The 16,071-nt window shown below is 28.3% G+C and overlaps 2 protein-coding genes across 2 annotated transcripts in view; one reads left to right on the forward strand and one right to left on the reverse strand.

Annotated features, from left to right (window-relative positions):
• The window catches only part of LOC108549207 (sensory neuron membrane protein 1-like), a 15,588-nt gene extending 9,352 nt beyond the window's left edge, over window positions 1–6,236 (forward strand). The window contains exons 3-9 of the mRNA XM_017902490.1: window positions 1,847–2,004; window positions 2,937–3,136; window positions 3,871–4,073; window positions 4,268–4,523; window positions 4,782–4,993; window positions 5,520–5,746; window positions 6,020–6,236. Coding sequence (XP_017757979.1) covers window positions 1,847–2,004; window positions 2,937–3,136; window positions 3,871–4,073; window positions 4,268–4,523; window positions 4,782–4,993; window positions 5,520–5,746; window positions 6,020–6,236 — 1,473 coding nt within the window. The remainder of the gene's footprint in view (window positions 1–1,846; window positions 2,005–2,936; window positions 3,137–3,870; window positions 4,074–4,267; window positions 4,524–4,781; window positions 4,994–5,519; window positions 5,747–6,019) is intronic.
• Window positions 6,237–9,793: 3,557 nt separating this feature from the next.
• On the reverse strand, window positions 9,794–12,230 carry LOC108548935 (G-protein coupled receptor moody). Its single transcript, XM_017902087.1, has 4 exons — window positions 12,204–12,230; window positions 11,739–11,977; window positions 11,216–11,528; window positions 9,794–10,774 (listed from the first exon to the last, which is right to left on the reverse strand). The coding sequence occupies exons 1-4, from the start codon at window positions 12,228–12,230 to the stop codon at window positions 9,794–9,796; spliced, it is 1,560 nt and encodes a 519-aa protein (XP_017757576.1).
• Window positions 12,231–16,071: the final 3,841 nt, after the last annotated feature.

Raw genomic sequence — 16,071 nt, forward strand, 5'->3', positions numbered from 1 at the left:
ATATACATATATAAATAATAATGTAGAAATCTTTTATAAGTAAATATAACTATGCACACATACAAGTAATGAAATAAACAGATTCAAAAGGGAAGGGACACGAATTTGGACATTAAATGGTCTTAAGGATAAATTAATTTTTTTTATACGCATTTAAATTGCGCTTTGCGTTATTTATACTGTTGTATATTTTTATAAACTTTACATTTTACATTTTGTTTAATGTATATTTAATTGAAATATAAAACATAAAAATCAAGTTCTCGTATTACTATATTAATATTACTATATATTTACTATATTATATACTATAGTATAGCATACTACGCTATACTATAATTATACTTTAATTATACTATTAAATTATATTACTATATTGAAATATTATTAGATTAAAATAGTATCATATTAAAATATTATTAAATTAAAATAGTGTCATATTAATATATTACTATATTAAAATATTATTAGATTAAAATATTGTCATATTAAAATGTTACTAAATTAAAATATTTTCTTTTATCTACTGAGTAACGTGAGTCAGAATATCAATAGAAATGAACTTATCGCATTTTCTTCCTATGGTTTGCATTTATGAGAATCAACTATAATTTTATATAATAAACAGTTTTAAAGAAACACAAGAACATCGATGACGTGGCGACAAAACGCTCGGAATCATAATAAAGTGTTACGTCTATGGGTAACAATTTTCTATCCTATATTTAATTAGATAATGTGGGACATTATATAGAATGATTAAGTTTTTATTTTATTCCTTGCACATATCGCGGATCGAGAGTTGTTAGCGGTGTTGAGATTTCAGTCAATCATATTTTTCACCTTTCAATAAATTATAACTAGACTAGGGATTTTTGTATATTTTAAACACAACAACACATGTAAATAATGTAGGTGAGATAGGAAAGAATAATGTATGAATGTGTACAAGGATATACCAACACATTCAAAAAACATTAAATTTGTAATGCGTAAATTAAAAATACGTTAGAATAATTAAATCGTTATTGTTTAAATATTTTGATCATAATTTAAATTGCAATAAAGTACAGTAAAATTTCTATTCAATTAATGATTTGATCGGTTAAAATTAATTTCTTATTTCATTATACAGGTAGCCCTCCTACAACATGGCATCCTATAACACGGTTTCACTATAACACGATTTCACTATAACACGATTCATAAATTGCGGGAACCCTTCTACAACACGGTATCCTATAACACGGGAGCAGTGACGACGAAGAAATTTATTAAATTAAAGTTGCATTAAATTAAAATAATATTTTTGTTTTTTTTTTGTTTTGTGTTGTACATACATTTATATTTTTAATAAAAATTAAGTTGTTTATGTAGAATTAAAAGAAATTTGTTTTTAGTAAATTTTCGGAACATAACCCTCCTTTTTGTACTGCGTCTGAGTCTCATACAACTCGGTTTCACACAACACGGCATTTTCTAGGAATCTATCTACCGTGTTATAGGAGGGCTACCTGTATATTTATAATTCGATATTACGTGACATTGTGGCGCTATATTTAAATTTATTCCAGTAGCGTTTTTTAATCATTGTTTGTTTCTCCATGACATAATTAAAATTCACTCAGCATTTAATATCAAATTCTAATCTTGATATTATCAAGGTTGATAATAATAGTTATATGTATAATAAATATGTAAATATAAATCTAAACATAAATATAAATATATGTATAATATTTATATTATACATATAATTTATAAATTATATATATGTCAACTATAGTTGAAAATATTAAAGTAGTATTCGATCAGATTTAAATATTAATTAAATAATTATGAATAGCAAATAGCGTTGAAAGCTAACTCGGAAATGCGGGACTTATGGTCGGACTTCCCTCTTCCACTGGACTTCAAAATTTATCTGTTCAACGTAACGAATCATATGGAGATCATGGGAGGCGCGACGCCGATTGTCCAGGAAGTAGGGCCATTTTTTTATGAGTGAGTCTTTATTAAATACTATTTCAATTTAAATAATTTTCTATTCCAAATAATTAATTCCTATCATAATGAACATTTAAGTACGACATTTCACGAGTAGGCAGTGTTAAGACTATCTTTCATTTAACTCACTAGCGCCATCACGGCTCATATCTGCAGCAAGATGTCTATCGTAGATATCAGGTTCAGTTTTGTATAAAATTACATTTTATTACATTACATATTATCATATTACATTATCATATTACGTTATTATTTGTTTCTATACTGTTATTTTTCTTCGTTCAAATTGAAATTCTAGAATATCAAATTTACATTTTATATTTAGAAATGTAATAAAAAGGGAATGACAAAAATTGTCTCTAATTGAAAACTGCAATTTACTTACTTTACTTACTTACTACTTTTACTACTTTACTTACTAACCTAGATAGATAATTAAAAAAACATAACTATTGAAAGTTATAGTATTCCACTCCTTAATAACTGAAACAAGAGTGTCATTCGTTTGAAAAATTTTTTATTCGTTACCAAAATGGCATCTTGGCGTTAGGAGTAAGGGAGAGTCTCTCGGTTTGCCTACTCTCCGGCTTTCGGTCATGTTGGTAAGTGATGAGCAAGCGATGCAGGAACAGCGTTGGAAGTGGGGGAAGACCGAGAAACTCTCCCCGGTAACCCTAAAATGAATTTATGGTACATTTCATAAAATTTGTATAAACTAGTGTAAGTAACAAATCATGCATAAGCAATTGGAATGACACACTAAAGCACCAAAGCTCCTATTTTTTATGCATATTTATTATTTAATTGTTTACAAAATTATACCTCAAAATCAGAGCGATATGTATTTATAACCTTGTAGTGACTTGGTACCATATTGTAGCTAAATTATTTAATGGAATTACAGTATATTAATACCTGATATTTTCCAGTGAATACAAGCAGAAGGTGGATATGGTCGATCGAGAAGAAGACGACACCTTGGAGTACAGTCTAAAATCAACTTGGTATTTTAATCCATCGAAAAGCGGCAGTTTAACGGGCGAGGAGGAAATAGTAATCCCGCATGTTCTAATTCTGAGCATAGTCAAACTCACCCTGCAGCAACAACCGGCAGCTATAGGAATCCTCAGTAAGTGTGAATCATTCCCACGACGTTAGGCTTCATTTCTTTCATCAGATCGAATGCTTCTTTATTTCGATCCAAAAGTAAAGGTCGGCTTGGCCTTAGTTGAGAATACTTAAGAATTTCTGTTATGGCTAAACGAAAGAGGGTGGAGAGAAATGTTTTACTTATACCTAGCTAACGATAAGTTACTTACTCTCGCCTTGAAAGAACGAATCAATTGATTTGCGTAACGCTTTGTTTAGCCTATTGCATATGCTTCTGTTCGTTTCTTTATAGTTTCTCACGCTTATATTGGTACACTTAATATCGATATTTACATAGTGTTGTGTGCAGTGCTTATAGACTTCTGTATTTAGATTTGAGGTATACAGTAATAAGGGAATACTTGTCATTTTTAATTATTAACCATGTTTAATTACTTTTTAATTATTAATTACTCGAGAATCATGGAAAATAGCACACAGTAGCTGATCAGATAAAATAATTATATGAAAATATAAAAATTTCATTCTCTATAAATTAGATAATGGTAAACCTTATGTAAAATCCAACAGAGTAACCAAAATGGATGATTTCTATGTAACTAATTTTTTAATTTCATTTACTTTTCCTTCTTTTATATCACCATAATATTCCTTTCTAGAATTTTAATCAGTTTATTTATTCTTCTCTATTTTGTTATGTAGGAAATAACATATCAATATTAATTTAATTAATATTAACATTCATATTTATAGATAAGGCTGTGGATAGTATTTTCAAGAAACCTAAGTCCGTCTTCGTGAGAGCGAAAGCGAGAGAAATACTTTTCGATGGTATACCGGTTGATTGTACAGTGAAGGATTTCGCTTCTACCGCCATCTGTAACGCTTTGAAAGAGAATGCCGACGCTTTAATTCCTGATGGACCGGGACGTTATTTGTTCGCTTTATTTGGCCCTGTACATACATACATTACATCATTATGATTCTATAATAATATATTTTTAAGACAATACTATATTCATAAAAATATTTTAAATTAAATTAACTCAAATTTTTCCATAAACTTTACTTGCGTTAAACAAGTCACTTGACTTTGAGTCATTTGAGTGTGACATTAATCGTGACTCTAAACATTTGTCTCATTTTTTAGAAAAATGGCACAGTCCTTCCTGACCGTATACGAGTTATGCGAGGAATAAAAAATTACAAGGACGTTGGACGAGTGACCGAAGTCAATGGAAAAACAGCATTGGATATTTGGTCCGCAGACCATTGCAACCAGTTCAATGGCACAGACTCGACAATCTTCGCGCCATTGCTCACGGAAAAAGATGATATCGTTTCCTTTTCTCCAGACATTTGTAGAAGCTTGGGTGCCCGTTTTGATCACAAAACTAAAGTCAAAGGTGAAAGCTATGTATAATACAACTATAAGTATGCTGTAGATGTATATGTAAATATATATGTTATAAAAAATAAATTTAAAATAAAATAGGTATTAGAAATGCTACTCAAAACTTCTAAGAATGTTTTTTATTTTACATATCTTGAAAAACGTTTCTTCGCTCGTTTTTTCCGATATTTCATAGTGAAACTTACATTATTATTAAATTTAAATACACTCTTTTGAATTATAAAATATTTATTTTTAATTTGTTTCACAGGTATCAATACGTTTCATTATACAGCTGATTTAGGAGATATGAGTACAAATCCCTTGGAAAAGTGTTTTTGCCCAACCCCAGAAACCTGTTTAACAAAGAACCTGCTAGATCTGACCAAATGCGTAGGTGCTCCACTTATCGCTTCTCTACCACATTTTCTTGGATCAGAAGAAAAATATTGTCAAATGGTTCAGGGACTTCATCCGAACGAGGTAGATGTTGATCTGTTTCTATTTTTAACTCGTTTCTTTGTATCTTTAAGATTTAATTCCTCCTATTTTAGTAACAAATGAATTTTGCTGTTGAACAGAGTTAACATAACAAAAATAACAAAATAAAGAAACCAAAATTTTATATAAAAAAATTTGTAAATACTTTCTTCAGACATTGTAAGTGCAGGAATGTTAGGTTATAGCTGGGTTTTCTCTTAATATGTGAAATCTTATATAAAATATAATGTAATTATATTTTATAAAGAAAAGCAAAGTAGTACAACAGTGATAATTTATTAAATATTAAATGCTCCTTTGAATTCTTAATTTCTCCCTTAAAGAGATTAATGTCCTCCTAACAATAAGATTCAACACATTTTATCTATTTCTATTTTTTATTTACTCAGTGTATGTAGTTATTTATAAAAATCTTGAGTTATAGTGTATGCTCAATTGTTATTATTTGAATACCAAAAAAAAAAAAGAAAAAGGAAAGAAAATAAATAAACCTGTTTTCCTTTCATAGGAAGATCATGGCATTGCTATGGACTTTGAACCAATGACAGCCACTCCTTTAAGCGCGCACAAGAGGCTACAATTTAATATAGCCCTTCATAAGGTGGAAAAATTCAAGTTGATGAAAAACTTCCCAGAGTGTCTGTTTCCAGTATTCTGGGTCGAGGAGGGAATACTACTCGATGACGAGTTTGTGAAAAAACTGAAAACCGTATTCAAAACAATAAGCATAGTCGGGTAAGTAATATCCTCATTTAACTTGATTTACTGCGATAAAATGAATTAATTTATCGTTCACGATTTATTTGGTTTTTGAGGAGTTTAAACCTGTGAAATTTAAGCTTTATAATATATGTAAATTTTATATTTGTATAAAATAACTGATATCAAATATTACTTTTAATCAGTCAATGGCTAAAAAGATTTTAATCTATACATATGAAATTGGATATTTTATATTTAGCCAGCAAAGAATATAAATTTTAATAACTTATAAATGTTTATTAAAAGATTCCTGAAGTGGCTGACAATAATTAGTGGGATTTGCATTAGTGCAGCAGCTGCCGCGATGTTCTTCAAGAATAAAGACAAAGGTTCACTCGATATCACAAAAGTAACACCGCATTCGCAGAACGGAAAAGGTGAAGAACAAAAAAAGTGGCCGAATCAAATGAATATCAGTACGATACAGAGTGCAGCTGTACCGCCTAATCTAGATGCGAATTAAATATTCCGTGACTTTTTTATTTTATTTAATATAATTTTATTTAATATACTTTTAATATGTCCCAGTATTTGGGATAGCGGTTAGAAGGAAAGAATGTTACTGAGTGCGGTATGAAATTAGAAAATACAATTGATAATAGGATTGTGATTCCTGTTTTGTATATGGAGGATGATTCACGTGATATTCTTTTTTTTTCTGTTTCCTTTTTTTCTTTTTCTTTCTTCGTAAGCATCATGAATTAAATTGTAGTCTTTCAGAAAGGCCAGGATTAGATAGTAAATAGTTTTCATAAACACTTATAATATAGAATATCATCATTTACATAAACAAAAAAAGTTGATTTCTTTTATATCTTCGTTTTATAATTACGTCGACTTATGCAAATAAAAAATGAAATTAGTTTGCAAAGAACTACTTTTTTAAATATAATAATGTTTATATATGAAACTTCTATTTAATCTATAAAAATTTTAATTGTATCGTAAATTTGATCTATATGGTACAACAGAACAAAAATGAAACTATGGAGTATCAATTAAACGGATCATCCTTTTAATTCCTTTAAACACACTGTATTTACATAAGATATGCGATGTATTATTAATTGCCTTATATTTTCTTAAGCTGTACCTAAGAAATATTCAAATTTGTATAGTATTGCTCTTAATTACACGAAGTAATGTCAATGAAAATTTATTTCACATCATTGCTTCTTCATTAGAAGTTGTTGCGTTAAATCATGTAGATTACTGTTTACTATTATTTTTTATTTTACTCACATTTTTTGTCATCGTTATATATATAAAGATTTAGTAAATTCCGATTAAGTAATCTTTATCAATTCAATATTCAGTTAAAATTTTATTTTATTTTTTTGCTTATTATTTAAACTGTTTAATTGATAAAAAATTGATATTTTAAAAATAAAGCTCCAATTTTATTACATGTATAAATAATTATCAGCAATACTGTATAATAAATAAATGGTCTGGTAATTGTTTATACAATATTCATATGAAATTTTATAACATAATATAATTAAAGAAAAATTTATCGAATAAAATAAAAATGATATTTACAATATTAAACAAAGTTTTTACCGTGACGATGATATAAATATTTTTGTAAATGTGACAAAAATATTACTAACGAATCTCTATGATGTTAGTATAGAATAATATTAGGAATTACTAGACCATTTTACATAAGTGTACTTATAATAACCCTTTAGGAATACTCTTAATAAGTGTACTTATAGTGATTTAAGATATATTTCACAGAAAATTTAGATCATTTTTATCTATCTTAAGAAAATTCAAACAAACGAAATACATTTCTTCATTTACTATGTACTTAAAAATGGCTCAAGTAAATTTATTGCACTGAATATAGATATAACATGTAGGTCACGAAAGAATAGATACCTGAATGATTTTGTTACATACGTACGTAAATGCAGTGTGAAACGATAACCTTATCAACCAGATATGTCTTTTATTTTATTGAAATACAGATTATACTTCTTAGATAGATCATATTTCAATCAAATATAATAATTTGTCTTTTTTATTTAATTCTGTCAAGAAATTTAATACAAAAGTCATGACTTTAAAATTAGAATTATAAAAGGGAACTATATTTCTTGGAAGGATTGAAAGTGTAAAAATATTTTTAATTTAATTTTGTTAATGATAAAAGTTTTTATTAGTGAAAAACATGAACTGAAATATTTTTAATAAAACTATTTATGTATGAACAAAAATTTGTTATTATACAATATTTTGCATTGAAATTAAATAATTGCTTTTAAAAATTTTTTGCTTTGTAAATTTACAAACATTTCTGGTAGGCAAAGTTATGATTCGACTTGTATAATATTTCTATATATTATAAGTCGCAAACGCTTTGAACATGTAATTTTTGCGGATATATCAGCACATTTGCCTATTTTTGTACAAAAATTATTAGAAATATAAATTCACTCCGTCCATTATTATAAATATTAGAATAGAAATAATTTTTTTATAATTGTTTATTTCGCAATTATTAATACCTCGTTTAATTGTAATTATATATTTATAATTATATTTACTTAAATTTGATAAATAATGCAGTATTAATGTAGCCACGTACAATTTTATAGGTAAATATTTTTAATGATTGTTTTGAAAATCTCCTACAATTCATAACATGATCAGAATTCATACATTTTTATTTTTTAGATTATAAATATTACCAGTTTGCAAATACTGTATTTGATATATGTATATTGTGCGCTGTTCAATTGTTTCTTATTATTTATCGTTAAATGTTATAATATTTTAAACTATAATTAAAATGTAAATTAAATCGTAAGAATAAATAATATTTTCTAACGAAATATATTATTTTAGTACTACTTTTCATTTATTAAATATGAGTAAATAATATAAAGGGTTCAAATTAATTAAAATTTTAAACTTAGTTACGGAAATTATTCATATTGTTGAAATATAAATCCGGAAAAATAAAAAAGAAGAAAACTGATACATTAGACATTACCACATTATCTCACAGTATAGTGATACAAAATAATATAATGCAGTCCAGGATCTTTGGTGTTTTATTCATTTATATGTGTATACATTTTATTGTTTTATAATATTGGAAGGATACTTTATACGTATTACTTTTGTAAATATTTAAAAAGGTAACATAATATTATAACGATAAAGAAGCTTAATGTATTTAACTTTCTTAATTATCTTAAGTTTCTTTTACCATTTACATTTAACATATAAGCAATATTTACTACGGAAATAAAATTTAAAGTATTTACAGAATTATTATATAATAATATGACTTAATTTTATATGCTAAATTCCCTTTATAAAAAATTATGAAGTCATATGGCGATACATCGATGCATCATTTCGGTAATAACTATATATCTAAATAGATTCAATACATATACTGACCTATCTACTATACTATCACTATACTATTTTATCATTTTCTGTAGAATAACACGCATTTAATAAATGACGGGATTAGAAAGTCAAAAATTAAGTACATATTAATAATAATACACGCTACAGTAAATATATACAGTAGCGAATATTTCATGAGTTTCATTGTTTTACTGAAAATGTTAAACTATAAATTTTAGTATACTAAATGTTAATATCAAACTTATATTAGGTTTTGATAGCATATTCATTAATAAAACGTAGTCGTTGAGCATACCTAATTTTATAATACTAAAAAGTATAAAATTTCAAATTCATATAGACAAAAATAATTTCTTTTTGAACTTAAATAATTGTTCTAATTAAACAACAAATAATATCCTTTTATCAAGTATTTATCTCGAATAATATTTTACTATATTGTTTTAGAAATTAATGATTAAAACTTTTCTTTAATTGTCAATTAATATAATCAATACTTATATGACATTTATATAAATATACAAAATTATAAAGTATCTAGAAGTCGCTTTATTTTTGTTCACTTTAACTTTCCTTTAACTTTAATCCTACGAAACCTAATATTTCAAGCAGAGAATTAAAAAGTCTTCATTCCGGTAGTTTTCTTACTGTATTGTTCACTCCAGAATCGTTTCTACAAAGCAACAAGTTCTTATAAGCACTTCTGTACTCTGAACTCATCACCACATATACCACAGGGTTTATACAAGTAGTTAAATAAATTAAGATGTATCCCGCGATATTCAGGCCCCTCCAATCAATGGCATCCTTGAAAGTCTTTGTAACTGTGATTGGTAAGTAACAAATAAGAAACGATGAAAATATCACCAGAATCATTTTCAGTAGCTTTTTATCCTTATTACTCATCCTTGGTGGGCTATCCTGATTCCTACACTTTCTAACGTGCTTAATCTTCGATTCTCTACGAACTACAGTGGGCTTTCTTTTCGTTGATCGATCAGGCGTGTTTGATCTCGAACTATCCAATCGATCGCTACCCGTTGACGTCTTCGAGTTTAATCTTTGTACCCAGAGAGCCGACTCGATGATGAACGAAGCTCGGCTGGCCATTCTCTCCAGCTTATTTCGAGCATTCGCGGAAGCTTTGTCGGTCGATTCTTTGATCTTAATCCGGTCGTTTGAGAAAACGGTTTCCGCCGTATCTAGATCATCCACATACGGTATATCGTCTATTTTTATTTCTAAACTGGGCCTCTCTTTATCGCAGATTTCGACGATTCTTTGAATCGATATTTCGTGATCGGATTGGTTAATATGTTTTTTGTCGTACTTCTTCCAATTTTTTGTCTTTATCCGTTGCATTTTTTCTTTATCTTCATCATATTCTTCATCCTCTTCTTCTTCCTTTGCTGAGCTTTGTTCCGACGAAGATTGCTCCGATAGTGATTCGTCGATCGCCGATCTTGACGGCGTACATGAGCACTTGAAATAATTTGGTGGGGTTATGGTGCGTCTCGAGGAAAAGTTTGCACATAAAACACTTGGTGCACAGCTGGAGCCCAAGACTGATAATTCTTCTTCTTGATTGTTGGGTGATATAGATCGTCTCTGGAATAAAGTACAGGTTATTATTATGCCACTTTGCTTGATCATAAACGATGCCCAGATGGATTCATCTTACATTTTAAAGTGATAAAAACTTTCTTTTTTTAATTTTTCTTCTAGTTTTATTTTTATTCAAAATTTTATGTTCACAGTAATTTGAAATACGCGCCTTTATTCAAGAAATGTGTGGGCTGGTTAAAAAGAGATGTGATTGGACGCGTGAAAGAACACAAGTGATTGGCCGATAAGAAGTGCTTGTGAAAAGAAACTGCAGTCGTAGTATAAAAGTGTAAGAGAGGAGGAGTAAAATGAAAGCAACTGGTGTAGATAGCAAGAGAATAGCAAGAGACAAGTGTAAAAAGAAAGCGCGAAGAAAAGCTTTATTGGACTTGAGTTGGAGAATATAGACTTGTTTATTTTTCTTCTTCTACTGTGTACACTTACATCATGAATGGCTTCAATAGCGTCAGTAGTAGCATTTGCGTTGCGTTTTCTACTTTTAGAGGTTGTTCTCCGAACGATATAAAAAATTCTTGCATAGCAAACAACGATTGCGATGCAAGGTATTAAAAAGGCTACGACAAAAAGGAATTCCTTTGGACTTCTATTATGTACGTCTGGAAGGATCGAACAAGAACCAATCGCAACATCTAGTCCAAAACGACCCCAATTTCCAAACCACGTAACAATGAGAACACCAAAAGCGATGATCCACGTACTCAAAATCATTGGTATTAAGTATTTTGATTTGTATAGCCTGAAAATAAAAAATATCGTTATAAAGTTTGATGAGAATTAAATTTTATATGAACCTGTACAAACGTTTCTTTAGATCGTATCTATCGGTTCCCAAACGTATATAACTTTTTTTAAATAGTAAATTTGCAAATAAAAATCATATTATTTTTTATTTTTACAATTCATTTTACTCTAAAGTAGTTTAATGTGAAATATTTAGGTTACTTACCTAGGATAAAGTCTGGGATGTCCTATCATAACATAACGGTTAATTGTAATCGCCAGTATCGTGAAAAGGCTGACTGCTACCAAGCCATATCTTAATAAAGGAAACAGCCGACATAGAAGTGCTCCATGATGCCAAGAACTATGCCAGAAGGTTGATGTAGCAAGTGGAAGATTGAAGCAACAGAACAATAAATCTGACACCGAGAGATTCATAATAAAGATTGCAGTGGCGTTTCTTATCTGAAAGTAAGAATGAAATAATAAATTAGTTATTTCTAATTTTCGATGTGTCCAATTGTAACCATATTAAGAAATTTTCAATAAGTAAAAATTATTTCATATAATACAAAAATTATTATATATATATAAAATATATTATAATTATATATATATATATATATATAAATATATATACACATATGAAAGTATCTGGTATCTGCTATCTTATTATTAAAAAACTTCATACTGTCAAATCTAATTGTGAAAATGGCATTACAAAATTATTCTAATGAAATTTGATTGAAGAAATCTATTCAATATTTTATTAAAATAGCTTTCAATTCAAGTAATATTCAACCTTGCTGTAAAAATAAAATTATGGCATGTTTGGATTAATTTGTACTATCGACATTTTAGCAATTAATTTTGTTTCATAAAAATCAGTAATTTTATTTCGTGAAAGAATAGCTTAATGAAAATTTAATCTAAAATATAAAAATTCAATTTCCTATTTGTAGATTACATCACTGCTCATTATAACAGTTGCGTGAAACTGAATACAGATACGCCAATTTGGTTGCCTAATATCAGGCAACGTTTATAGCGTTTCTCATAGTGTATACTACGTATAACACTTCGAAAGAAAATATAACCATACTAAAAAATTCGTGTATATTATTCTGAATATCCATTATTATCTTGTTCTTAACGGAATATACCACGAATCTTTGTCGAACAAATAATATAATACGAGGAAACTTTACGAAGACGAAAATCGACACAGATGGAGCTAACGTCGTAATAAAGCAAAGGTTAAAAGAATTTTCGTGAGAAGTAACAGCGAAATTGAAATTTCGCCTCGGTAAGCAAATTTTACCGTCAGGCAATGAAATACTAGAGCATTATATTTCTTCCTGGTTTAATTCTAGTTCATCGATTGCATCAACTGTCGGAATTGGCACAGGCAGGATTCGCGGAACCACCGGAACTTGGGAAAGCACAGTTCCGTGGTGTGTACACGATTTATGTACGCGATCGTTTTCAAACTTAAATTCTTAACAATGGATGCCGATCGGAAATCTCGTTTCATAAACTATGCCGACGACCTGCCGATCATTGCCTCGTATCATTATTCTTATTGCTCACAGAGGAAAAATACGACATGGATGATTAGGGAAATAAGAAGAATTACAAGTAACAGGTGAGGATAATCTAAATGAATGCAGAAAAGACAAAATAAAGGAAAATAACGAAAAAATTCTCGGAGTAAAGTATATTATGAAAAATGAATAATAGTGGAAAAAGAGGTTAGGTAAATGTTTCATTAAAATATGATTATGAGTAGAGATTTGTTACTGAGAGAAGATTTGGAAACAGTATGAGTTTTGTAGGTTAGACTGGGAGAGAAAAGAGTCATGTTTCTCTTATGATGATGATAAATGATAATTTATAATTTCATTTATGTAATCTGAATTTAAATGATGAAGTGTGATAAAATGATCCTGCGTTTACTAATTTTGATAATGATAAGAAAATAAGTATGGACGAAGATATTTTTCATAAAAAAATGTAGATATTGTAACTGAAATTTGCTATTTAAGGTTAAAAATGAAAAAATTTCAAGGTTAGTCGAGGATATACACATGATACATATGGATGGATTTGTCTTTTGTCAACTATAATGTAGTAGTAACAAAAATATTATTTCGTCTTGGAAAAACATTGATCATGAAATCACGAAAATCATAAACTTAATCTTTGAATAAAGTATTTGTTACCATTTATTATTGAAAACAGCATAATAAAATTTGTATTACTTTATGAATCTCGATTTTAATTTTAAATTCTTATTATCTCATTTTAACCATTATTTCGAAAAGAAAATTTTTGTTGTGCTACTATTTGCCTCTTCGTGATAAATATTTTCTACCTTAAACTTTTCTTCATATGATTATAGGTAAGGAAGGAAAATAATAAAAATAGGCATTTATTTTGGTGTTATCCAGATTAGAAAACCCATTCCCAGCGTGATTTTACGCATTCTAAGGAATAGAAAATTAGTGGCCATTTATCTATAAGCTGACTCATTCTTTACGTGGATGAAGTGACCATTCACTTACATAGGCGTAGGATATTAAAGAAAATTATATTTTCCAAGAAAAAGGAAGAAGTGTTTAACCAAAATATGTTCAAGAAGCAATATAATTAACGTAAAATGTAATTTTGCCCATCTCCTGGTAATAATTTATGAGCTTTATGTATTTAACTGTAGTAAATAGCATAGTAGAATTGCAATAATAATTTTTTCAAACTTATCCAGTTATACTCATCACATAAAATACCCATTAAAACACTGTTTAACAAAAAAAATAAACCATAGGAAGAAATGAGATTTTGTTACTAACATTACAAGGTTCTACTGTGCATTTGTTTATAATTCTAATTACGTAATACCTAGTTGTCAACAATTTAGTACAAAAGAAAAAGGAAAAGGATTTGTGAAAATGGAAAATCCATAAAACACGAGGGCTCTGTCTAAAGATTCGTTTCCATGTAGCAATATATTCAAACGTTTTCTAAAAACATGTTTAATTGTCGTTACAAGAACGATAACACGCATAATCTGAGGCCTTTGCACATACTGTAAATCCAGAGAACTCAAAGAAAGGAAAACGTTTATATGCGTGGCGAGAAGTTATCATGGCGTCTTATCTGTCTATCTAATTATCTTTTTATCAATATTACTATAGTTTATCCTTTATAACATTATTATACTATTATTAACATCAATTATTTAATGTAATATAGATATGTTAATAATATTATGTAATATTGATTAATGAGTATTAAGGAAAGATTAATAATGATTATATAATAAATATTAAGCGTTTAACAATGAAGCAAAATATCCGAATTTTATGCACAGTATTATCTCAGAAATGTGTTATAGAACAATTTACAACAAATTTGGAAAACATACATAATCATTTCCTGCTATAAATCATTAATATATCTTAAAGTATGATATGTCTCGTGTGAATTTATAATTCATTCACACCAGTTTATAGTAACATTTCATCTCACTTTTACTTCACTATTGTTTCAAATAAGATTCGAGGTGAACCACTTATTAAGTTGGTCTAAGACTGAATACCTCCAAGCAGAGCATACTAGAAATTCGAGCAACCACGACACGTAATGTGCTTGGTCGTAAGAAGTTCGTCATTCAGAATTTTTATCATTGTCATTCCCATGTGTGTCAGTGTTTCATCCTATGAAATTTTGTCTACCTATAAAACGAAAGGCTGTTAAAATACTGTCAAAAATATTTTTCTATCTACCAATGGAATTACCAATACAGTAACTATACAAAACTTGATACGATCACCGTGGCACACCCATGCTCTTCTTTATCTTCTTGTTATAATTCGGGAAAATTGGCGATTTTTAGATAGGTATCTAGAAAACTTCATATAAAATAAAGCATGGTAATTATAAAGAGTGTCCCAAAATTCACGCAAGATTTGAATTTTGCGCCAGTTGTGAAGTAAAATATTGTCAACGAAAAATCAAAAATAGCGTGACAGCTGACAGTTTATGGTTATTAAAATTGGAGCGTTATACGAAAGAACAACGTATCTTCATTTTTAAGCAATATTTAAATAATAATGAAGATTTGTTTGTTTTCTATTAAAATTACTGCTTGCGTGAATTTTGAGACACCCTTTATGATTAACATTAACATTGCCTATCTAAAAATCATTCCAAATGGTGTAAGTTTATTCTAAATTATGAAATATTCTTCAAAAAAATATATTAAAAATATAAAAGATTCTCGATAACTTCTAAAATATGCGTTATTTTATTATCAGATATAAAAAGTATTTTTGTGTTAATTATTATTAATATTTGAAATAAATCCAAGGAATTTTTCTTTTTCTCACAGATACTAATAATCGACTTGCCTCGCCTTAATTTGACTAAGAAAGAGGTATGATATGACATGTTAGTTAACAGCTTTTGATATATCAACGTAAAATAAACCCTGGCAGAGACAGAAGATAAGAGTAGTTAAACCATAAAGGTATGTTATATGTAGTTATATACATAAATAA

Source organism: Eufriesea mexicana, unplaced genomic scaffold, assembly GCF_001483705.2.
Source record: "Eufriesea mexicana isolate 0111107269 unplaced genomic scaffold, ASM148370v2 scaffold474474812, whole genome shotgun sequence".
Classification (NCBI taxonomy): domain Eukaryota; kingdom Metazoa; phylum Arthropoda; class Insecta; order Hymenoptera; family Apidae; genus Eufriesea; species Eufriesea mexicana.

Excerpts from the sequence above, each read along its gene's own strand:
- LOC108548935 (XM_017902087.1), bottom strand. The coding sequence starts at position 12,230 with ATGCCATTTTCACAATTAGATTTGACA. Across the intron at positions 11,978-12,203 it reads TTTCACAATTAGATTTGACA|ATAAGAAACGCCACTGCAAT; the intron begins GTATGAAGTTTT and ends TCTTACTTTCAG. Across the intron at positions 11,529-11,738 it reads CATCCCAGACTTTATCCTAG|GCTATACAAATCAAAATACT; the intron begins GTAAGTAACCTA and ends TTTTATTTTCAG.